The 25390-nt window shown below is 40.7% G+C and overlaps 1 protein-coding gene across 2 annotated transcripts in view; it reads left to right on the top strand.

Moving 5' to 3' along the window:
• The window catches only part of larp4b (La ribonucleoprotein 4B), an 84159-nt gene that overhangs the window by 11672 nt on the left and 47097 nt on the right, over positions 1-25390 (top strand). For both annotated transcript variants that reach the window (XM_034182414.1, XM_034182413.1), the window contains exon 2: positions 10379-10512. In XM_034182414.1, coding sequence (XP_034038305.1) covers positions 10432-10512 — 81 coding nt within the window. In that variant the 5' untranslated portion in view covers positions 10379-10431. The remainder of the gene's footprint in view (positions 1-10378; positions 10513-25390) is intronic.

The raw sequence follows: 25390 nt of genomic DNA, 5'->3' as shown, positions 1-25390 counted from the left end.
CGTCGGGCCAAAACATGGAATACTACTGGCAGAAACCACTGATCTGTACAAAACAAACGTGTGACAGGACTGCTCATTTATAGAGCAGTTTTCTGAAGAAAAATCTTTGGAAATGTTTTTTGTTGCTGCTGTTGTTTGTTACGTCAAAATTTCTGATTACTGTTTAAAAAAAGTTTAGAACACTTGTAATTAAAATAGCTAAATCAATAAATGATTCTTTAGAAACCTTTCATCTGTGAATTAAAACCACCTGTTATTTCAGATTAGATCATTTCTTGTTTAACATAAGGAACCTTGGACACTTATTTTTAGACAAATAAAATAACATGGAAATTTGTACGTTTTTTTTAAGTCTGGGAGATTACTTGATTGTTCAAGGTACCTCAAGGAGAAGTGCACTGTTTAAGTGATAAATAATAAGGTGATTAAAATGAAAATATTATATATTTAGCGTTTGTTCATTCAGTTTTTTAAAGTATCGGATCGGGACTCGATATTGGCAGATACTCAAAATCAGATGACTCGGAATGGGATTGGGGCCAAAAAAACTTGATCGGGACATTCCTATATCAGGGCTGTGAAAACTCAGTGGATCTGCGGATTTCATCATGGGTGGGGTGGGTGGGGGTGTTAGTGTTGTTCTCTTTAATCGTGATTGTTACTGCGTTTTTAAAATGCTTATCGCAAAGCGTTTTTTTTTTTTTTTTACGACATCATGCAAGTTTTATAAGTCTGCAGACACTGATCTGTGTGTTACAGTTACAAATCAGTTTCCTCGGATCCGCGGAGTTTCGAGGAGAATAAATGCCACTCAAAGCCTGGCTGTTACGACAGTTGTCGTAAAGCGGGACTGGTTGGTTGCTGCGGTGAGACTGTGTGGCTCCTGTGCAAAGCTTAGCTAAACGTAGCATGTGGACATCGCAAACTTTTAGAACTTTCATGTTTTTAAAAGAAGAATTTTGCAGCATGTCTGTGTCACGGAGCAACATCAGAGCGAAGATGGCGAGAAAGACTGTTTGAAAAAGTGTGATAAGGACAAGAATCCGTGGAATTGTTGCTGGCTTCATGAACACACCTGAAAGATGAACGGGAAAAGTGAACTGGTAACAATTTTTTCCTCTCTGGAAAATAAACATTGTGCTGTTCAAACAGAATTTCAGAAAAGATTATGTGCCTTTTTTTTCTTTCTTTAATCTAGACTTTCTTTCATTGGAAAAAAAGACATAGTGGCTTTGAATGAATTTAGGCTACATGAATTTACACCACAGTGTGAATTAGTTTTTATTAATGTAGACTTTTTTTCATGGGGAAAAAGACACTGTGGCTTTGAGTGGATTTACAGGAATTTACACAAGAATGTGTGGCTTTTTACTATAAGGTATGTTATTGATATTTTACCCTGATTTTTAAAATATTCTACAAGCTTTAGCTGTGGTTTTTTTAAATACGTACTTTAACAGTCTTTTCAGTCTTCATGAATTTCATGTAGTTTAATTGTTCTGGGTTAATGCATAATTTGGTTTACAATTAAAAGGAAAATCAAACCAGGTCCTACTTCCACGTCATATTCTGTTGTTTCAGCATGAACATTGATGGTCCTCCGTTCTGTTCACACAGCTCCAAACGCTGCGCGGCTCTCTGCCGAGTCAAGTTAGAATGAGAGAGTCCAGTTGGAATTAATAAATTCAAAGCGAAACCTTTTAAATCAAATGACACCTCCTTTCCAAATGCTGTAATACAAACAAACTGCAATTGATCAAAATGTTTTTTTCCTCTCCAAATGAGACGTCCTGCGCTGGTGTGCAGCAGCCAGCTGAGCTCAGTTCATAGGTACGGAGAGACATTCATGCCAAAATGTCTAAAAGGAAATGCTTTTGACAAAAAACTACAGATTTTGCTTATTTCTATTTATATCCAGAGATCAAGGATCCAGTGACCAATTTCATATTTATTTACTTTAAGACTGAATAACATGTTGTTGACATAGAAAACCTGTAAAGCCTACTTGTAGCACACAGAAAATTCACAAGAGCAGGGATGAGATTTTTCCACAGATTTCCGCGGATTTGACAGTCCCGGGGGTCAATTTTGTGAAGCGTCCACATCCGTTGAGATAATTTGGGGGTGGGGGGGTAAGAATGCAAAAAAAGGAGTACCTTTGTTTAATAAAATTGTCATCTATTCAGAACACTGAGTGGTCTTTATCGCCGACGCAGCAAGTTCGATCAGTCCGTCAGTCAGCCAAACGCGGAAGTAACGCTGTGCTGATCAGTGACCAGTATGAAGTCGGTGCACAATGAGCATGTAGTGTAAGGGAGGTAACTGTGTAGTCTTTCAACTTCCAATATTCGGTAGTTTTCCCTCCCAACAAATCATATAAACGGAGACGGTATCGAAGCGCAGTCGAAGCTATTACTTACACACGTTTTCATTGGTTATTACAAAGCTTATGACCAATCAGCGCAAAGGTTATATATGTGTTTCTCCCGGCCTTACATGTATGTTTGTTGACAAGGGTGCCATGCTGAAAATCAAGTAAGTCTAGTTATGAAAAAATATTTTGGTCACAAAAGTACACATGTACAGTAGATGGTCTTAGTAAGGGTTTACACTTTGAATTATAGATATGAACACCTGGCATTTATAGTAGTTTTTAATATCATTTTAGTACAATTTACATGTTTTAAAACAGCAAAAATGCTGGCCAGGGGGACTTTGTCTTTGTTCGAGGCAGACAAATGTTCAAGTGTGCATTAAGGCAGCGCGCGTCCACATCCAAATACGTGGGTTTGTAAAGACTGTCATTTGGTGGAAAAACACAGCCAATTGTTGGGAAAGGATTAACCAAAACCAAAGGGAAAGTCATGGTTTTGTTTGAGACTGTCATTTTTATGAGCACAGAGAAGAAAGAGTGAGAAAATCTCTTGTTCGCATGCACGTGCTGGACACTGCTTCACACATTTATTTGCTCTGCATTTCAAAGCGCTTTACACATCAATGCCTCACATTCACCCCGATGTCAGGCTGCTGCCATGTAAGGCGCCCACTGCATACCGGGAACAACTAGGGGATTAAGGACCTTGCCCAAGAGCCCTTAGTGATTTTTCCTGTCAGGCTGGGATTTATCGATCAGCATGTCTGTCTGTCCGTCCGTTTTCACTTGTTAGTGTAATATCTTAAGAACCACTTGAACAGATTCATTCATATTTAGCAGAAGGGTGTATTTGGGTCATCCACTGACACTGCATTACTGATTAGTGGGGGCCGACGTGAATAGGTCATATCCTGATGTCTCGTTTATTTGTTTGCTAATTTAGTTAACTACCAAATGTGCATTATGACAATCTGATGTGATCTGTGTTGCTTTTGTAAATGTGACATAGTATATGAGCTCCATAAGTGTAACCCTCAATCTCAGTTCTCTTTTGTTCCCCTTCCCCTTGGCCCTACCCCTACACCTACCCCTTTAAAACAAGGGGTAAGGCGAAGGGGTATGCCTCTAGCCCTATGAATTGAGACACCCCTCTGCCTTAGGAGGAAAAAAAACTGCCTGTGTCAAACTGCCCTCTTCACTGTTTAACATGGCAACCAAAATGCAACTTGTTGCAGTAGGCTGTTTGCTCTTTTTATTTTCTCGCCTTTCTGCATAAATGCAAAGAAATAGAAGTCGCAGATTTCTTCGACTCATCACAATCATGTCATGTTAATTAATTTGTAATTTATAATAATTAATAGTATTAATAATTAGTTATTGATTAATGTTAATAATACTCATAATAATTCATCAACAATAGTAATTAATATTGTTTGATTAGTAATTAATTAATTAGTAATTAAAGTAATTTCTAATAATGATGATTTATTAATTTATATAGCGCCAAATCACGACTAATTGCCTCAAGGCGCTTCACAAACATCATTTAAAAGCAGAATAAAATTAAATAAGATTAAAACACAATAAAAAATTTTAAACATAAAGAAGTAAAATAATAAAAAGAATAAAAGACACACAATCATATAAAATACTAATGATCAAACAGGAAAATAGTTTATTTGTTTAAAATAAATAAACACTTGAAATATATCAGTCTGTGTGCAATGAATGTATACAAGTTTCACTTTTTGAATGGAATTACTGAAATAAATCAACTTTTTCATGATATTCTAATTATATGACCAGCACTTGTATCTATGTATGTTATGGGCTGCATCTAGTTCTGTTAACCTTATATTTCGTTTTCAAATTCTCTCATTTTTTGCATCCAGCACTATTTCCTTTAGAAATTTTCTTGACAAATAATAGCAGTTTATTAGGACGTCAGGTTATGTGTTACACATATAACGTGTGAGTATATATTTTCCAACTTATTCCCATTGATGAAACTTCTCATTTTTTGCCTGAAAGCTTATTAGGAGATGAGTGGGCTCAGGGCTCCTGTTTGTTTACAAAATACATACACACGTTACAGACCTTGAAATCCAACAGCAGGGGTTGCTATTATACAAAGATTTATGAACATACAAATTAACGTGCTTATCCTTTATCATGATTTTTTCCATTGTGAGATATAAAAGTGTCTTATCGTAGCGTTCGTGTGTGTATGTGCATTATAACACCTCAGCACACGAGCAAAGTTACGATATTCTTCAGAACGACAATATACGCAACATGCATCCAGCAGCATACACGTTTCTGTCATAGACAACTGCCTGTAAAGTTTTTTTTGGCAAGTTATAGCTTTCTAAACAGCGTAATTTGTAATGAAAGCTGCTTCATTTGTGCGGCTCTTTCGGCACCATGTTTGTTTCTTTGGAGACAGCGGTAAGCTCCTCCTACCCCTCCAAATGGAGTGTGCATCCAGATTCACTCTGTTTGAAGGGGTTTGTAGCCCTCCGCCTACCCCTCCGCCTCGCTCCAAAAAGAGAATTGAGACTTCATTTGAATTGAGATTCAGCCTATAATTTACCAGACCCAAGGTTGTGACTCCAGTGTTGGAACAAGTAATACGAGGTCTATTAGAAAAGTATCCGACCTTATTATTTTTTTCAAAAACCATATGGATTTGAATCACGTGTGATTACATCAGACATGCTTGAACCCTCGTGGACATGCAAGAATTTTTTTCACGCCTGTCGGTTACGTCATTTGCCTGTGGGCAGTCTTTGAGTGAGGAGTCGCCCACCCTCTCGTCGATTTTTTTTCATTGTTTAGGAATGGCTCAGAGACTGCTGCTTTGTTTGATCAAAAATTTTTCAAAACTGTAAGGCACAACTGAGTGTACACCATTCGATAAATTCAGCTGGTTTTCGGTATAAATTTTAACAGCTGATGAGAGATTTTGGTCTGGTAGTGTCGTCGTAAGGACGGCCCACGGTGCCTGATGGCGATCTGCGCTTCGAGGCGGCAGCGTCTCGCCATTTCAAGTTGAAAACTTCCACATTTCAGGCTCTGTTGATCCAGGAAGTCGTCAGAACAGAGAACTTTCAGAAGAAGTCGGCATGAGGAGTTTATTGGGACATTCCATTGTTAACGGACATTTTGTAATGAAAGAACGTGCGGGCAGAGTCGCATGTCGGGCCGGACGTTTTTCCTGTGCCGCCGCGCTGCGTCGGCTGCATCCCGACGCGCGGACCCATCCGCACGTCTTTCATTAAAAAAAATCTCCTTTAACAGTGGAATATCCGGATAAAATGCTGAAACCGACTTCTTCTGAAACGTCTCTGTTCTCTCACGACGTCCTGGATCAATAGAGCCTGAAATGTGGAGGTTTTAAGCTTGAAACAGGCTGATGACGCTGCCTGAGAGCGCTGCGCGATGTCTCGCACTGTGAAAAGTCCTTAAAGCGACAGAATCGCCTCAAAATCTCTCACCAGCTGTTAAAATTTTCACTGAAAACCAGCTTAATTTTTCGAACCATGTCCACTTCGATGTGTCTCACAGGTTTAGAAAAAATTTTGATCAAACAAAGCGCCAGTCTCTCAGCAACTTCTCAGACAAAGGAATTCCGACGAGGGGCTGGACGACTCCTCCCACAAGGAGTGCTCACAGGCGAATGACGTCACCGACAGGCATGGAAAAACTCACGCATGCGCACGAGGGTTCAAGCATGTCTGACGTAAAAACATATGAATGAAATCCATATAGTTTTTGAAAAAAATAAAAAGGACCTATACTTTACGGACAGCCCTCGTATATGGTTCTGCACATCTAAACCTTGTGCTGACAGAAGACGTAAATATGAAACTTGTGATTTGCTGTGGCTGCACATTCCTGAACTGTCCAAAAAGTGCCAGTGTTCACTAGGTGGCAGCATAACATTCTGTGCAATCCTTTTTAGAGTCTCCTTGATATATTGGATGGCCGATTCGAGCCTTTCACAAACATAATGGTATCAGTGTTATTTATATTAATATGAAAATTTTTAAGAGTAAACAATGCAGAAGAACACTGTTGAAAGTGGTCTCATTGTGTATTAGTCCAGCAGCATTGCTTACTCTGCTGTAAAGCATGTCTGCTATCCCCATCGGCACTTGGATACATTAGCAACGAGACTGAGGCAAAGTGAGCAGCTGCTGTTAATGTTCAGCCAGTGAGCTTTTTACAGCAACGGGACAAGTGGCAACTACACTGCCAACTACACTCAACAAAAATATAAACGCAACACTTTTGGTTTTGCTCCCATTTTGTATGAGATGAACTCAAAGATCTAAAACTTTTTCCACATACACAATATCACCATTTCCCTCAAATATTGTTCACAAACCAGTCTAAATCTGTGATAGTGAGCACTTCTCCTTTGCTGAGATAATCCATCCCACCTCACAGGTGTGCCATATCAAGATGCTGATTAGACACCATGATTAGTGCACAGGTGTGCCTTAGACTGTCCACAATAAAAGGCCACTCTGAAAGGTGCAGTTTTATCACACAGCACAATGCCACAGATGTTGCAAGATTTGAGGGAGCGTGCAATTGGCATGCTGACAGCAGGAATGTCAACCAGAGCTGTTGCTCGTGTATTGAATGTTCATCACGGCTCTACCATAAGCCGTCTCCAAAGGCGTTTCAGAGAATTTGGCAGTACATCCAACCAGCCTCACAACCGCAGACCACGTGTAACCACACCAGCCCAGGACCTCCACATCCAGCATGTTCACCCCCAAGATCGTCTGAGACCAGCCACTCAGACAGCTGCTGAAACAATCGGTTTGCATAACCAAAGAATTTCTGCACAAACTGTCAGAAACCGTCTCAGGGAAGCTCATCTGCATGCTCGTCGTCCTCATCGGGGTCTCGACCTGACTCCAGTTTGTCATCGTAACCGACTTGAGTGGGCAAATGCTCACATTCGCTGGCATTTGGCACGTTGGAGAGGTGTTCTCTTCATGGATGAATCCCGGTTCACACTGTCCAGGGCAGATGGCAGACACCGTGTGTGGTGTCGTGTGGGTGAGTGGTTTTCTGATGTCAATGTTGTGGATCGAGTGGCCCATGGTGGCGGTGGGGTTATGGTATGGGCAGGCGTCTGTTATGGACGAAGAACACAGGTGCATTTTATTGATGGCATTTTGAATGCACAGAGATACCGTGACGAAATCCTGAGGCCCATTGTTGTGCCATACATCCAAGAACATCGCCCCATGTTGCAAGGATCTGTACACAATTCTTGGAAGCTGAAAATGTCCCAGTTCTTGCATGGCCGGCATCCTCACTGGACATGTCACCCATTGAGCATGTTTGGGATGCTCTGGACCGGTGTATACGACAGCGTGTACCAGTTCCTGCCAATACCCAGCAACTTCGCACAGCCATTGAAGAGGAGTGGACCAACATTCCACAGGCCACAATTGACAACCTGATCAACTCTATGCGAAGGAGATGTGTTGCACTGCATGAGGCAAATGGTGGTCACACCAGATACTGACTGGTATCCCCCCCAGTAAAACAAAACTGCACCTTTCAGAGTGGCCTTTTATTGTGGACAGTCTAAGGCACACCTGTGCACTAATCATGGTGTCTAATCAGCATCTTGGTATGGCACACCTATGAGGTGGGATGGATTATCTCAGCAAAGGAGAAGTGCTCACTATCACAGATTTAGACTGGTTTGTGAACAATATTTGAGGGAAATGGTGATATTGTGTATGTGGAAAAAGTTTTAGATCTTTGAGTTCATCACATACAAAATGGGAGCAAAACCAAAAGTGTTGCGTTTATATTTTTGTTGAGTGTACGTGGGTTCAAAATAGACAAGGCAAATACTGAGGGCAGTGGCATGGTGACTGTCAATCAGGGTGAAGGCGTTTTGACGCAAGTTATCGTAATGGTAAATGGACTCCGTTTATATTGTTTTTCCATCTGAAACAATCTCAAAGTGCTTTACACTGATACCTCGCATTCACACACTGGCAGGGTGTTGCCATGCAAGGCGCTCACTGCACACTTTGGGAATCAAAGATCTTGTGCGCTTTGTGTTTTTCTGGCTTGATGGGAGTTTGAACGGAGGATCCTCTGCCCCGCTTAACCCCCTGGGGCTGACACCGTCGTATACAATGGCTGAGTACAAGTTTTACTAAATTATAAGTAACGTTTTAATGATATGTGAGAGAAACTTACTTTTTTTTTTTTTGCTGAAAAGTGAACTCTGCGGACCTTTGAGCCAGCTGTCCACCATGTTTGTACTCGTCATAGAAGCTGTGTGATGACGTGCGCAATGTGAGTGTACAATCGGAATTGGTTCACCATCACATGGTTTTCCAATATCCAGTCGTAGTGCAGAGCAGTCTCACGTGGTCGGCCAAAGATTCTTAGGAATGTGAATGCTGTTTGAATGGCCCTCTGGCTGCTGGCTCCATGCGTAAAAGCGCAGCGTTGCGCATATGAATGGGGGTGGGGGGGGGGGGGGGGTTGTTAACAGGGCCTCAACCTGTGAAGATGGGTTGTTTACAGTGCAGGAACCCAAGAGGGAGTCAAACTCCTTGGAAGTAAAAAGTTTGTGATTTAGGCCTTTGTGTAATAGCAGACAGAAATTGCTTTGGTTGAAGATTGAACACAGTGCGGTGTGATGTATTGGCTCAGCCAGTAGAAACTATTTGATTTATCCATTTGTTGGAATGATGTCAGGATTGTTTGCAGAGCTCACACAGTCAAACAAGAAGTTGAATCAATTTTTGGAATGGTGGGTTTTTCAGACAGCTGTAAACTGATAATCAGAATACGCCTTCTTCAACCACTCTTTTAGGCCATAGGCCAGCATGGCCCGGGTGCTCCCCCACAACTCTATAAATTTGGTATCATTAGATAGCTTAGGATGTCCTGATTACAAAAATAACTGGTTAGTAAGTCCCTTCGGCTGTTGTCTTGTATGCACTCGGGGTCGCCACAGCAAATCCAAGGTGGATCTGCATGTTGATATGACAGGTTTTATACCAGGTGCCCTTCCTGATGCAACTCCTCATTACATGGAGAAATGTGACAGGGGTGGAGTTTGAACTGGGAACTTTCCGCACTGAAACCAAGTGCACTAGCCACTTGGACACTGCCCCTGTGTGACTTTTGATGCTTTTAGGACCAATCCCCTACCACTTTGCCCTTTTCCTTCATTTTGCACATTCACATGAATAAATCTGTTCAGCCATCATGAGGGTATCAGGATTGGGCTGAAGTGTACTACTATTGGTGTCGACAGTGTGATTGGTTGATCACAGCTGACTTCAGCACCATTGCATAGATATTTTTGACCACAGGGAGGATGAGCCCACATAGCATTGGAAACGCCCTTGTTTGTGTAGTGTAGTCCCTCTGTTGGTGAAAGACTAATAATCCATCCAACAGTCAGCTGCTTGTCTCTGACATGAGCCTTGCCGTGTTTGCATACAAAGCAGAAAAATAATGGCATGGCTTTGAAACGGTTGACCTTTGACCTACTCATTCTCATACAGACACTGAGCGACCGGAATGAATTGCTGGTCAGATCTACTCAGGCAGCATCAGTTTGATAAACATGATTGACAGGATGTTGAAAACCTGTTTGAAATTTATGGAAGTCCACATGTTTGTAGCACACTGCACAGCACATCTGGGATTCTTGTGGACTTTTCCCTTATTTGCTTATGATATGCCAATAGTGTTGAGTGTCTTCTCATTGTTTTCAAAGTTTCTGTCTGTCTTAGCATTAAACTGCTTGCCTTTATTGTATTTATTCATGCAGAGCAAAATTTCTTAACAGCACTCAAATTGTTTTTGATCGGCTCTGTGTCCGTCTGGCCTGGCCTTGTATCATTTATTTATTTATTCTTAAACAGCTGATGGTGCCCCACAGATATGCAGTTGTCTCTTCCTGAATCTGTCTTGTTTTGTTCCCTCTGCCCACCTCAGCTTTCTTGGTGACACAACGTCTTCTCCCCGAGGAGCCAAGAAGCAGACGGCTCATGACTTCTGACCAGGACACGAAAGTTGTAGCTGAGCCACAGGTGCAGCAAGTTCAAGAAGCAAAAGAGAGCGCTCATTTGGTATGTTTCCAAGAGATACACATACTTGCATATATATTCAAGTCAAGCTTTAGCTTTATCATTCTGAAGCTCTGGCATGCACTGGATACAACAGATGACTTGGCAGCTTTGAAACTTATGTTGCAGTTTGTGGGATGTTAATGCCACACTTCCAGAGCAAATATTTTGCTGAAGTCATTTGTCCACCATAGTTAATTTCACAACTTCCCGTAATGCCTTGCACTTGGAGTAGTTCCAGGCTGACGGTGTGAGCGAAAAAGCTTCAAGCTTGCTTCGTGTGGGATTTAAGTTGTGGAAAATACTGCTTATGCAGGATTGTGTTATTTCTACCTGTGGAGGAGACGTTCCACGAGTCACACCAATAGTGGAGCAGATAACTGTAATAATTGTTCATTTCTGGAAACAAGCACCAAAATTGGCACACATACTCTTTAGACATTAGTCTTTTGAAAAAAACTGAGTATCCACTTGAATTTTCAATAGGCGGCCAGTTTTCAATAGGCGGTCAATTAAAGAATTGCACAGGGGTCAAAATTTAAAAATGTTCCAATCATATTGAAAGCTATACCACATTATGTGTCTGATCACAAAGATTCCAGAAAGGTATAGTTTGGACTATCTATGATTGAATGTGATGGGGTAAAAACAGCAAAAATGGTGACAAAGGTCAATTTCAGTTTGTACAGGGGTCAGAAGTTCTGGGTTCTCCCCAGACAGTGGAACAATGCCACCACACTGTTACACTGCCATCTAGCGCCGCTATAGTGTAGTGTCACCTCATGATGTTTTAGTGGGACACTTGGTGGAGATCTATCGGCATGCAAACCTGCTTTTGCAGGAAATTCCACATGAACAACTTCAGCTCTTTATTTTATCCTGTATGCAGCCAGATGCCACAACCCATGACACAATGCAAGCGTTACACGAAGCCAGATGATCAGAGGAGAATCTCTGCATTTTATGTTTGTCTTGGCGGGACCACAGTCTGTGTGGGGCGCAGCGATCGCCGCGCCATCTGGGGAGGAGGTACGCCGGGTCTGAGCATATAGAGGTGGCATACAACTCGATCAATGCTGTCTGCTGTGGGATCAGTCAGATTACAGGCAAAGAATGATGCTGCCTCTGTGACAGTGAACAGAGAGGCTTATATGAAGAAAACAGCAGAACGGAATTCGACTTTCTTCAGGTACCAAGGCACACTTTGAGATTTTGGGGCTGGATAGCAGTGTGCATTATATCCATTCTTCTATGTTTTAAAGGACATGTTGCACTGAAATCATAACATTTCCAAGTGTTTCCCACAGCATTTCTTAGAGGAAAACATCTCAGTGTGCACTTGAATGGTGCTAACGTTATAAATGGAACCACAGATTAATTACGGAGTTTACATAAGTATATTGTGTTATAATGACTCGTTTTTTTTGATGCAGTTCGGAAAAAAGTGCAGCCGCATTCCACTGTGCAAAAACTGCTCCTTTACGGAACAGTCTCGCATCAAGACAGACACTCAAAGTAAAATAAAAATAAATCCTACCAGCTCCACTGAGAAGAAGGGGGGGGGAAAAAAACCCTGAACAGTCATCCACTTGTGATTTCAAAAGTCCACTCCACCAAAAGAACAGTGTCATGGAGACATCTGCGTGCGCGCTCATGGTGGGACTAAAATACTGTCCAGGGACACAAACAGCAGCATCACCACATGTTAGAATCCAAAATCCGACAGACTGAAAACATTAAGAGTTTTGGGGTGAAGTGTGTCGCCTCCTGTCTCTCTGTACAGCCTCTGTAAATCCGAACCTTCACTTTCTAATGAAAGCTCACAAGCTTCGTTGTCGAATAAAGCAGTGTTCGTTTCACCGTCTGTCAGCCATTGGGATGTTTCTGCTTTTCCTAAAATGTACATCACACGCTGAGAAATGCCAACAGATGCAGAGTAATAAGTTTTTCAGAAATGCACCTGCTGAACCTTTTGTTTTTCCATTTTTATTTTATTGACAATATAGAGGGGTTTCAAAATCTGAATCGCAAGGACAAGGTGAGATTTTCACAGTGAATTCCCCCAGCCTGGTGATATTGTGACTTGGGAATTAAAAATTTTGTTTTTAAAGCGTAAAAAAAAAAAAAAAAAAAAAAAAAAAAAAAAAGTCAATCTTCCACATTTTAAATTGTTTTTGTGTACATTCTTTTTTTCTTTCAAATAAGTTTATTGCACATGCGTAACATACAGTGTGTCAATGAAACACAAACATTTTAGATTAGTTTAACTAATCAGCAATTCAGCACAGAATCAGACCAGAAGTAGTACTAAAAGACTTTCAGTTTTGTCTTTGGGCTTCAGGACACAAAGTCGGATAGGACACCAAGTGGAAGCGTTGTGCGTAGTGACAGTTCCCAACATCACCACTTTACTAAAAATTTCTGGGGAGAACCCTGAAGTTGCTCCAATTTTGGTTTAAAAAAAAAAAAAAAAAGGTGCAAATTATTGGTTGAACTAATAGGATTAATAAATGGAATAGTTTTGGCTGTGTTAAATCCTTGGTCTGCAAGATAAAGGTCAAACAATGTCAGTGTCCATTGGATTCTATGGCATGGGCTAAAGTTCTCTGTCACCACGACGGATTTCTGTCATTTGGAAAATTTAACCACATATACGCGCGTGCAGGTGGTGTCATGCATGTTTTGGGTCCGAAATATGATACTCGCACTGTCAAAGCAACATCCCATTTTGTGCTAATCAAAGTAGCAGCAGTGTCAGCATGGATGGCGCCACACCGCGGAGGAAGGGACCGTGTGAATTTACACTCCTCTCCGCTCTGTTTACTCCTTGCCATGAGCCACGGTCCTTCTCCTCCCTGTCTTTGTGGGAACATTGGCAGACCTTCCCCAAGTAGAGCAGGTGACTCTTTTTACTGTTTGTTTTGGCGGTGGTGAATCTTATTAAAATTAATCTACTAAGTCGGCGTGATGTCATTGTTTTATAATTGCTATGGCATGGACAATCGGAACTGAGCCGAAAGAGCAGCAGGAGCGAGTCCAGCGGAGAGGGAGAGAGAGTTTTTTATCAGTCAGACCTGTGGCCTGGAGGTCCGATGCCCAGACGGTGACAGCAGCAGAGAACAAGTCACTTGGAAGTAAAGCGCTTATTCAGTGAAGTTCCAAAAAAACCCACACATGAAGGATATATATATTTTTTTCTTTCCCTTTTTACATGAGGGGCTGTAACTTGAGCTTGTCGGTGAGCACTTTAATCCACAAAAAGGTGAGCCACAATTGATATCTTTAAATGGCTTTGACCAAGTTTAACTTGCGGTACGCTACATTTGTTTTACGAGTGAGAGCATTTTACTGATTAAATGTGAATAAGCCAGTTTCGAGTTTCTCAGTGCGCGTGCAAAATTTGACATGCTCTTTTAAAGAGCACCCCCAGACCCCCCCAGAATCAATACTGTGTTTTTACTTGCCAGTTTGAAGTGAATTTTGTTTCAGAGGGCTTCATACCCATTAAAATTCACCAAAATATAAAAAATTTGACTTGCTCTTTAAAAAAAAAAAAATTCTGGGGGAGATCTCCCAGACCCCAGAATCAATACTGTCTGTGTTTACTTCCCACTTTGAAGTGATTTTTATTTGTTTCAGAGGGCTTCATACCCATTAAAATTCACTAGAATATACAAAATTTGACTAGCTCTTTAAAAAAAAAAAAAAATTCAGGGGGAGCACCCCCTGACCCCCCAGAATCAGTACTGTGTTTTTACTTCACAATTTGAAGTGACTTTTGTTTCAGAGGGCTTCATACCCATTAAAATTCACCATAATATACAAAATTTGACTTGCTGTTTGAAAAAAGTTCTGGGGGAGATCCCGCAGACCCCCCAGAATCAATGCTGTTTTTAGTTGAATGAATGAATGAATTTTATTTAGCGCGCGCGTACACACACACACACACATGTACTTAACAAAAGAATTTCATAATGAGGGCTGTGAAAACTCAGCGGATCCGTGAAATTCTGCAGATTTCATCATGGGGGGGTGTTAGTGTTTAACTCTGTAATTGTGATCGACACTGAGTTTTTAAAATGTCTGTCACAAAGTGTTTTTTTTTTTGTTTTTTACAACATCGTGCAAGTTTTATAAGACAGCGGCAGTCCACAGACACTGATCTGTGTGTTACAGATACAAATCGGTGTCCTCGGTTCCGCAGAGTTTCGAGGAGGAAAAAAGCCTGGCTGTTGCAACAGCTGTCATAAAGCGGGACTGGTTGGTTGCTGCGGCGACACTGTGTTGCTCCTGCGTGACGTTTAAGCTAAACGTAGCATGTGGACATCACAAACATTTAGACCTCTAAAGTTTTTAAAAAGAATAATTGTGCAGCCCGTCTGTGTCACGGACCGACGTCGGACAGAGAGAAGATGGTGAGAAAGACGGTTTGACAAAGTCTGATAAGGACAAGAATCCGTGGAATTTTTGCTGGCTTCATCAACACATGAAACAGGAAAAGTGAACTGTGCCAACGGGAAACATTGTAAGAATTTTTCTTCTTTCTAGAAAATAAACATTGTACTGTTCAAACAGGATTTTAGACAAGATTATGTGACTTTTTTCATTAATCTAGACTTTTTCATTGGAAAAAAAGACTGTGGCTTTGAATGGATTTACACAATATGAGTTTTTATTAATGTAGACTTGTTTCATGGGATAAAAGACACTGTGGCGTTGAGTGGTTTTACAGGAATTTACACAAGAATATATTTTTTATTATAATGTATTATTGATATTTTACCATGATTTTCAAAATAGTCTACAAGCTTTAGCTGTGGTTCTTGAAATGCTTTAACAGTCTTTTCAGTCTTCATGAATTTCATGTAGTTTAATTGTTCTGAGTTAATGCATAATTTGGTTTACAATTAAAAGGAAAATCATTCCAGGTCCTACTTCCATGTCATATTCTGTTATTTCAACATGATCATTGACGGTTCAAATGAAAGGTTGACTACAGGGTCATTTAAATATGCACCCTTTTGAGGGTTTTTTTTTGTTTGTTTGTTTGTTCCAGGAGATGCTGAAAATGTATCATTAGATAAAAAATTAATTTGGTTTCTGGGATTACACGGGGCCCGAGACCCCCACTCCCTGGGGGCCTGTCCCCCCAGACCCCCTGCAAATTTTCCTCGGATTTTACAATTTTCATTTCACAGCCCTGCATAATAAAAAAACAAAAGAAAACAAAAACTCAAAACAATTTCCCAGTTTTGTGCAGCCGGAAGGCTGAAGCAAAAGCGACTGAATACTGTGTTTTTACTTCACAGTTTGAAGTGACTTTTATTTGGTCCAGATGGCTTCATACCCATTAAAACTCACCAGAATATACAAAATTTGATTTGCTCTTTAAAAAAAATATATGGGGGATAGCCCCCAACCCCCCCAGAATCAGTAGTGTGTTGACTTCACAATTTGAAGTGAGTTTTGTTTCAGAGGGCTTCATACCCATTAAAACTTAGCAGAATACACAAAATTTGACTTGCTCTTTTAAAAATGTTATGGGGGAGCACCCCCAGACCCCCCACAATGAAGACTACACCCCACCCCATCACCCTTTTATGTACTTTTATGTTCAGGTTTTGCATTATTTTTTCCTTAGAGGCTATTAGAATAGATTTGTATACTGTATTTATTGAGGGTGAAAAGTGTGCGCTTCCACTACGCTACATTTTAGAGCATTGTTGGCATTGATCTTTGCAAGAAAAATAATTCAGTCAGATGAAAATTTATTGCTTTAACCCATGTTCTATGGCATGTGATATATGCTACCCTGTAATGTGATAACTAAGCATGACACATGGTGCAGATTATTCCTTTTCCTGGCTGACTATTCCTGGGAACTACTGACAGGGGAACATCCTCTCCTGTAGATGGCGCTGTGTCTGGCGACACACAGCAGTAGCGTGAGAGGCTGAGTTTTGTTTGAGTGTTTTGTAGACTTTCTGTGAACTTTTGAGAACACTGGGACGTTCTGAATCTGTCTAATCTTACCTGCACAATGGCTTACTGAGTAGTGGGCCTTTTCCTCTTATGGACACTGCTCTGTCACCTGTTGACCCGTCTCTCGGTGAAGGGGGAGCCACTGCAGTACTCGAGGCAATTCCTTCTTCTCCACAGTAATACCAAACTCAGTTCTGTGGATCCAGACGCGTCTTTCCCCCAGAAGATCCTCCGCCTGCATGCTTCCACTCCAGGGGCCGGCTGGACAGCGAGGCACCCAGGGTTATGGAGGAAAAGAGGGCGATGCGGTGGTGTATGACAAAGACTGAAAAGACTTGGTCATCGGCGGATTCCTCTTCCGTCTATAATGTTGGCGAATGTACAGTCACTTCGAAATAAAGTGGATGAAATACAAGCCAACGTGCGGTTCCTAAGAGAATATAAGGACGCTTGCATCCTTGCTTTCACAGAGACATGGCTCAAAAAGCATGACTCCCAGGCAGACTTGGACATTGAGGGCTTTTGAACACCTTTACGTCTTGACAGAGACCCCACTGTGACTGGCAAGTCACTTGGTGGGGGGCTATGTTTGTACATTAATAAGCGCTGGTGCAAAACAGCAATCATTCGAGAGTCCTTATGCACATCAGACATAGAACTGCTAACCGTATCATTACGTCCCTTTTATCTGCCAAGGGAATTCCCTCAGATTTTTGTATCTGTGGTTTATATACACCCCAAAGCGAATGCAGATATAGCCACACAGACGCTAACAAAGTCTGTGCGGCGAACCCAGGGGCTTGCACCAGATGCTCCTATTCTTTTAATGGGGGATTTTAACCATTGTAAACCGGGGAAAGCACTTGTACACTTTTTTCAATATGTCACTTGCCCAACTCGACATTCCAAATGTCTTGATCTTTGCTTTGGAACCGTGAAACGAGCGTATAAATCGCTTTCGAGGGCTCCCATCGGTTCGTCTGATCACAACACTGTTTACCTTGTTCCGACATACAAAACTGTCCTGAGGGGGAACAAGCCGGAGCGAAGATTGGTTCCGGCCTGGTCGGAAGACTCGATGCTGGCGCTGCAGGAATTCTTCGCATGCACTGACTGGGATGTGTTTATAATTACTTGCACGGATTTAAATGAATTAACTGAAATAGTATCAAGTTACATTTCGTTTTGTCAAGACATGCTTATACCTAAGAAATCCATCTCAGTGTTTGCTAATAATAAACCATGGGTTTCTAAATCTGTCAAGGCCTCTATTAATCAGAGGAACATTGCTTATAACCAAGGAGACACTCAGCAGTACAATGAGTTAAGGAAGTAAGTTAAAGAGCTTAAACTTACAAGGTTCTCTTGTAAAAAAAATAAGGTTGAAACATTACTGAGTGCTGGAAATGCCCGACCTGCATGGGAAGGTGTGAAAAATATGATGGGAATGTCATCAATAAAGGACACTCTCACTTAATGAGAACACTGATTTGGACCTCTCCAATTACCTTAATGTGTTTTACAACAGATTTGATGTTCATGATTTTAGTAAGGAGGTTTCTGTCTTTAAAGATGTTACTCTGTCCTCCCACTGTAATAATTGATACAGAGGCTGTGAGGAAAGCCTTCTGTTCAATTAATGAGCGGAAAAGTCCTGGCTCAGATGGCATTGGAGGTAGGCTTTTAAAGAACTGTGGTGAGCAATTGGCAGAGATTTTCACTTATATCTTCCAGTTGTCTCTACAGTTACATTGTGTACCTCGTCTGTGGAAGGAATCAATTATCATTCCCATTCCAAAAAATAAATCCCCAAAGGAATTGAATGATTTCCAACCTGTGGCACTTACCTCATTAGTGATGAAAACCTTTGAGAAATTGGTCAAGACATCACTAATGGACTTGGTACAAGACAAACTCGACCCTCTACAGTTTGCCTATAGACTGGTAGAGGTGTTGATGATGCCACTGGGGTACTTTTACATTTGGTTTTCAAGCACTTGGAGGGAGCAAAATCTTTGGTTCGTTTACTTTTTGTAGATTTTTCCTCTGCATTTAACTGCATTCAGCCTCATGTGTTGGCAGATAAACTAATGAACCTTTTTGACTTTGAACTGAGCACTGTCAGCTGGCTTCTGGACTTTTTAACTGGGTGATCCCAGCGCGTTAGGATGAATGGGCAGCTGTCAGATGTTCTTTTCTCCTCCACTGGAGCACCACAGGGATGTGTTCTGTCTCCTCTTTTATTTGTTTTATACACCAATGACTGTCAGAGTGAATACATCAATCGTCACATTGTTAAATTTGCTGACGACTCTGTCATTGTGTCACTTTTAAATCAGGAAGACCTCGAGCATGGTCCTATTTAATCAGATTTTGACTGGTGCAACACATCCTTTTTAGATATCAGTGTGACCAAAACCAAAGAAATAGTTATTAATTTTGGCAGGTCACTTTCTGTTCTCCCAGTTTGTAGAGCGGCTCCAAGAGTACAAATACTTGGGGACCATCATTGATGATAAACTGTGTTTTGAGCCCCAAGTGGATGCAGTTTGTAAAAAAGCCAACCAGCGCATGTATTTTTTACGGAAGCTTCGGAACTTTCATGTGGACACTTCATTTATGAAAATATTTTATTCATGTTTTATCAAATCTATTTTAACCTTTTTTTACATTTGCTGGTTTCATTGTTAATCCATCAAGCAGCGAAATCGTCGTATGGACATTGTGAAGGTGTGCTGTAAAATCACCAGAGGCTCACTTAATGATCTTAATGAAATTTTTAAGGTCAGATGTCTTAAAAAAGCTAAGGCTATTATAGCTGACCCTTCTCATCCTCTTTGGCATGAGTTTTCACTGCTCCCATCTGGCCGCCGTTATGTTGTCCCTCGGTGTAGAACTAACAGGTTTAAAAAGTCCCTGATTTCAAATGCTATTCGCTGTCTCAATGCATATTTGTAAATGTTTTAGTTGTACTGTTGTTGTTTGTTTGAGTTTGTAATTACTGCTGCAAACAAATTGCCCCACGGGGACAATAAAGAAACCTTGAACCTTTTTAAAACCCTATTAACTCGGCCAATAATTTGCATCACATTTTACAATATTTGTAGCAACTTTAACTTCTGACCCCTGTACAAACTAAAGTTTACCTCTGTTACAATTCATGTTGTTTTTACCCCATAACTCCATAACATTCAGTCATAGATAGTCCAAACTATATCTTTTTTTGGAATATTTATGTTCAGACAAATAATGTGGTGTAGCTTTCAATATGATTGGAACATTTTTAAATTTTGACCCCTACCTGTCCGTCTATTGAAAATTCAAGTGGATACTCAGTTTTTACAAAGAGTAATGTTTAAGGAGTATTTGTGCCGGCCTTGGTGCTTGTATCACCATTTGAAGGATTCCTCTGTAAATATTATCTGCTGCACTACAACAGCAACTGACTGCTGAGCCTGAAAATTTCACAGCTTACAGCTAGCAGAATGAGCCATTTTAGCTCCTGTCTGTGTGAAATTTTGGAGTAGTAGTAAAAGAAGAGCAGGGGGCCAAGTGGATAAGGAGTCAGCCTGCAAATATGTAGACCTGGGTTTGACTCCTGCTTATGCTAACTATCTGTCGTTGGACAAGATGCTTAATCTGTTTTGTCCACTCCGCTGTAAATGGGTGCTGACCTTGGCTGAGCACGGAACCTGTGTTGAACTGACATTCCATCCAGGGGAGTTGTAGACGTTCATCCTCTTGATGCTGTGGAATCTGAAGATAAGCATCAGCACCAGCAAGCCTCAGGGGCTATATATGACTTGGTGCTTCTACTTCTGTATAAAAAAGTGAAGTGGGTGGACAAAAGACCTCAGAGGAATATCTGCCACTGACCTTGGACATGTAAACATTATCTAATGAGGGTTCTCCCCAGAAATGTTTAGCATAGCGGTGCGGCTGGCAACTATCACCCGAAGCGGCGCACAGCACTTCCACTCGGGGACTCATTTGACCTTTTGTCCTGAAGTCTGACTCTGTGCTAAATTGTTGATTAGTGAAATTAATCTAAAATGATTGTGTTTCATTCACAAACTGTATGTATGTTACGAATGTGCAGTAAACGTATCTCAAAAAAAAAAAATGTACAGAAAGACCGGTTAAAATGTGGGAGATTCCAGACTTTTTTGTACACCTTTCCCCTGCATAATTTTCAATTTGAAAAGTTTGAATTCCCAAGTCACAATATCACCAGGCTGGGGGCATTCCCTTCAGAGTGTGAAATTCTCACCTTGTCCTTGTGATTCAGATTTTGACACCCCTCTATATTGTCAAAAGAAAAACAAAAGTTCCAGGTTTCCTCCCCTGGAAAAAGAAGTGCTAATGATGAACTTGCAATGTAAGAAAGGGAATTTTCGTTTGAGATCTAAAAAAAAAAAGAAAAAAAAAAAGAGGTCAAAAACAAGGATATGTCTCATGTTATTTAACGTTATGATTCGCAACACAACATCAAAGTATTCATGATTGTAAGTCTATCTGCACACATGCGGTAATAATTAGTGGTTGACGATATGTTTTATTGCTAATCATCCCTCTCGCGCAGCGAGTCAACACCTTGGACATGTAAACATTATCTAATCAGTGTTCTCCCCGAAATTTTTAGTGCTGTTGGCAACTATCCATTCCACTTTATTTATATAGCACATCTCAAAAAAAAAACCGTATAAGTTTATCAAAGTGCTGCACAGTGATACACAGACAAAAACAGATGTGACACAAAAAGACAAAAAAAAAACAGAGATCACACAAGAACAGAGGTCACACAACTCATGCTGAGTTAAAAGGCAATGAATAAAAATAATTATTAAGACCACAATTCCACATTCCTCATTCCACAATTTAGGGGCTGCCACAGAAAAGGCTCGATCTCCTCGTGTTTTTAAATTGCTCTTAGGGACAACGAGGACGAGCTGATCAGCTGACTAAGAGATCATGAGGGAGTGTAAACATTTAAGATATCTGAAAATATATTGTGGAGCTGATCCGATTAGTGCTTTAAAAACAAACGATAAAATGTTTAAATGTATTCTAAAATGGACTGGAAGCCAGTGAAGAGAAGCGAGGATCAGGGTGATGTGTTCATGTTTTGTAATGCCTTTTAAAAGGCAAGCAGCAGCATTTTGGACCAACTGCAAGCGTGCCAGGGAAGCCTGGTTAACACTGAAATAAAGTGTGTTGCAGTAGTCCAAATGTGTGGAAATAAAAGCATGAATCACTTGTTCAAAATCACTAAAAGATAGAAGAATAGATTTAATCTTGGATAAAAGCCTCAGATGATAAAAACTGTTTTTTACAACAGTTAATCTGTTGCTCCAATTTAAAATCACTGTCAAGCTTTACACCAAGATTAGAAACTGTTGGTTTAAAATAAGGTCAAGGGGGGTCCAGGTCCTTGCGAAAGGCATCACAGTTTCCCTTAGAGTCAAAATGATTAGTATTTCAGTTTTTCCTTCATTAAAATTTAAAAAGCTGTGGGCCATCCAGGCTTTGATTTCCCTGAAACAATCCAGCAGACGTGTGGCAGAGCTGCATATATATATAATATATATTATTTATTTTTTATTTGCCCAAGCGGGAGACGGTATAGCGAGAAGAGAGCTGGTCCAAGGATGGACCCTTGGGGAACTCCCCAAGGTAGGGGAGCACATGAGGATGCACAATCGCCAATGTTAACTTTAAAACTTCTCTCTGACAAGTAGGACCTGAACCAATCAAGTGCTGTACCCTTTGAACCCACATACTGTTCCAGGCGAGCAATGAGAGTTGCATGATCTACCATATCAAAAGCTGCTGTTAAATCTAAAAGCATTAAAAGGGCTGCGTACCAGAATCAGTGGTCAGTAAAATATCATTAAAAACACTTAAAAGTGCAGACTCAGTGCTATGGAAAGCTTTAAAACCAGATTGAAAGATGTCAAGGATGCCATAAATGTCAAGAAGTACAGCTTTCTCAAGGATCTTGGAAATAAAAGGAAGCTTCAATATTGTTCTGAAATTTGATAAGATGTTCTGATCCAGATTTGGGTTTTTAATCAGAGGTTCCACTATGGCCTGTTTAAAATATACCGAAACGGTGCCTGAGACAAGGCTGCTGTTTATAATTTGGTGGACATTTTGACCAATAGTTACGGCTCTCACGATTAGGAGTTTCTGGAGACGATTGTCAGGCAAATAATTGTGATTGCCGATTATATTGTCTTTTTTTTCCCCCTTCTTTATATTCTACTATCGCGGTATGATTACACAACTCTGGAAGAACGTTTGGCTTCTCTGAGTGGAGAAATAGTGCAACATTTTTATTATCTTCATTTTACATATAGTCCCAACTTTTTCTGATTTGTGGTTGTTTCTGATGCATTTCTGAAATTACAGAACTGCTATAAAGAAAAGTGTGAACATTTTATTGTGTTTTAAAACTTTGTGGAGCAAACACCAAACTCTTATAAAGAAGGAAAAAATACCTAGACATGTGCCGGAAAACTGATATAAACTTAAAGAGAACAATGCAGGCTGATTAGACTCCCCATATATTTTTTTTTTTTTTTTTTTGTATAAATAAATCTGAATACAATAAGAGGCAACTGACTTTGAAATAATTAAAAGCATATAGCTACAGCTTAATAACTTTGAAAAATAACAGAAATCAGCAGCTTGTATTTTTATTCTGACTCCAGTTCATTTTAGTGATGAAGTCATCCTTTTTTTCTCATCAATCACGTTTTGTGCTTGAGCACTACATTAAGCTCAAGATTGAACAAATACATACCTTTGGAAAATAAAAGCTGAACTTTAAAAGTTGTGATCTGTGCCTCTGAACATCACTGCACAGCTTTTCTGTAATTTTTGCTCAGTTCATTTATATATTCTCATTTTTTAAGGATATTTGACCGTTTATTTCATCTCATGATCTCAAAAATTCAGCATACGACGCGCACATGGTGTGAACAGGACGGCGCTGTTAGAACCGCACCGGTAGAGAAAGTACAGAGTAAAGGCAGCCCCAGGGTTTGGTTTTGTTTTTTTATATATATGTTCACTCGGGTTAAAATCTTCTCTCTGCTCCGCACTCGCTGTCTCACATGATGGTTCACAGCAGAACGTAACGTCTCGTGCCTCCATTCAGGAATCTCGCTCCCTCAGTCTGCAGCAAGTTGACTGCGCGCGCACACACACACACACACACACACACACACACACACACACACACACCTACCTCCTTCGGTAAACTGCGCCTTTTAAGAGGTTTTGAACAAGACGGCTGCTGTTTTAATTGGCCGTCTTATTCAAAATTTGAAGGTCCAAATGATGGCAGGACGGCTCGCTGCCTAAAACTATGAATTGAGAGAAAAATCAAAGACTTAAATAAAATAAAAGACTTGTCGACTACTAAATTAGTTGTTAGCGATTTCAGTCGTCGATGTAGTTGTGACTAGTCGAGCCAGCTCTACAAAACCGAAATGCATTCACAGCAGTGCGTGGCTTTGGAACCAGAACCTCCTCACGCTCCATGTTATTATCCGAGCCTCGCTAACCATCCGACCAAGACGAGAGGAAACAGAGTGAGTGAGGCAGCGTGCGGCTGCTGCTGCACGATGACTCCGATTCTGAGTCGTTTTATGCAACTTTGTTGATAAAATAATTCACGGTAATTGCAATTATGAAAAATATTCGCGAATATGAAAAATAATCGCGATTGGTGAATATTGTAATAATTGTGACTGCCCTACCAGTAGTTTCCCCAACCTCTTTAAAAAGGCGAGGTGGGATAACGTTGGTGGGAGAGCCGGCGGGTTTAAGCTGGGAGACCATTTTGTTGAGGGTAAAGAGAGACACTGGCTGAAACTGGTTCAGGACAGCAGGGCAAGTGTGAGCAATAGAAAGGTCACATGGGGGGGGGGGGGGGGGGGGGGGGGGGTATATTCTACTCTAATATTTTCTACCTTTTCAACAAAACAAGAAATTTTTCACAGACCTCAGAAGAAACCTCAAGACAGGTGGATTGGGGAACATTTAATATAGAATCATTTGTTGTTGTTTTGGTTTGTCAAAATGATTGGAAATGATACCAGAAAAGCGCTTTGTCTTTTCATGTTTAACAATTTTTTTGATATCTTTTCCAGCCGTCTCTCATGAGATCATTCTTCCACTTGCGTTCAGCTCGCCTGCATTCACGCCTCGCAGCACAAGTGAGGTCATTTAGGTTTGGGACGCATCGTCTTAAAAGGAGCAACATAGTAAATGATATTATTGCAAGGGTTCAGAAATGAAGACATTAACCTTCAGTGTTCATGTCGAGGAGTGCCACAGAGTCAGACATAGTAGCATAAAAAGCAGAGAACTGCGCAGCGGTGCCAGGGTTAACCATCCGGCACCTGCGCGCAGCAGTGCACGGTTTGCTTACAAGACAGGGCGAGGCAAACTCAAATAGCACAGGCATATGGTCAGAAAAAACAGCATCACAAACTAAGACATTTGAAGTAATCAAACCACATGATCGGAACTATCACCCGAAGCGGTGCACAACACTTCCACTCAATGCATTTCCAGAAAACATCTTACTTGGCATTTCTCAGCGTAAGATATACATTTTAGCAAAAGCAGAAACAGCCCGATGGCTGACAGAGTGAAATGAACGCTGCTGTGTTTGATGATGAAGCTTCTGGGCTTTCATTCGAAAGTGAAGGTTTGGATTCACAGAGGATGTACAGAGTGTGCTGATGCTGCTGTTTGTGTCACAGGACGCCATTTTAGTTCCACTATGAACGAATGTCTCCAACACTGTTTTTATAAGCTGCTTACACATGCAGATGGATTTATTACAGTTGAAAAAAGTCGGAATATGCAATTTTCAGGAGATAAT

The sequence above is a fragment of the Thalassophryne amazonica genome, chromosome 12 (assembly GCF_902500255.1).
Source record: "Thalassophryne amazonica chromosome 12, fThaAma1.1, whole genome shotgun sequence".
NCBI classification, from domain to species: Eukaryota; Metazoa; Chordata; class Actinopteri; order Batrachoidiformes; family Batrachoididae; genus Thalassophryne; species Thalassophryne amazonica.
This window is presented reverse-complemented; position numbering and strand designations above follow the sequence as displayed.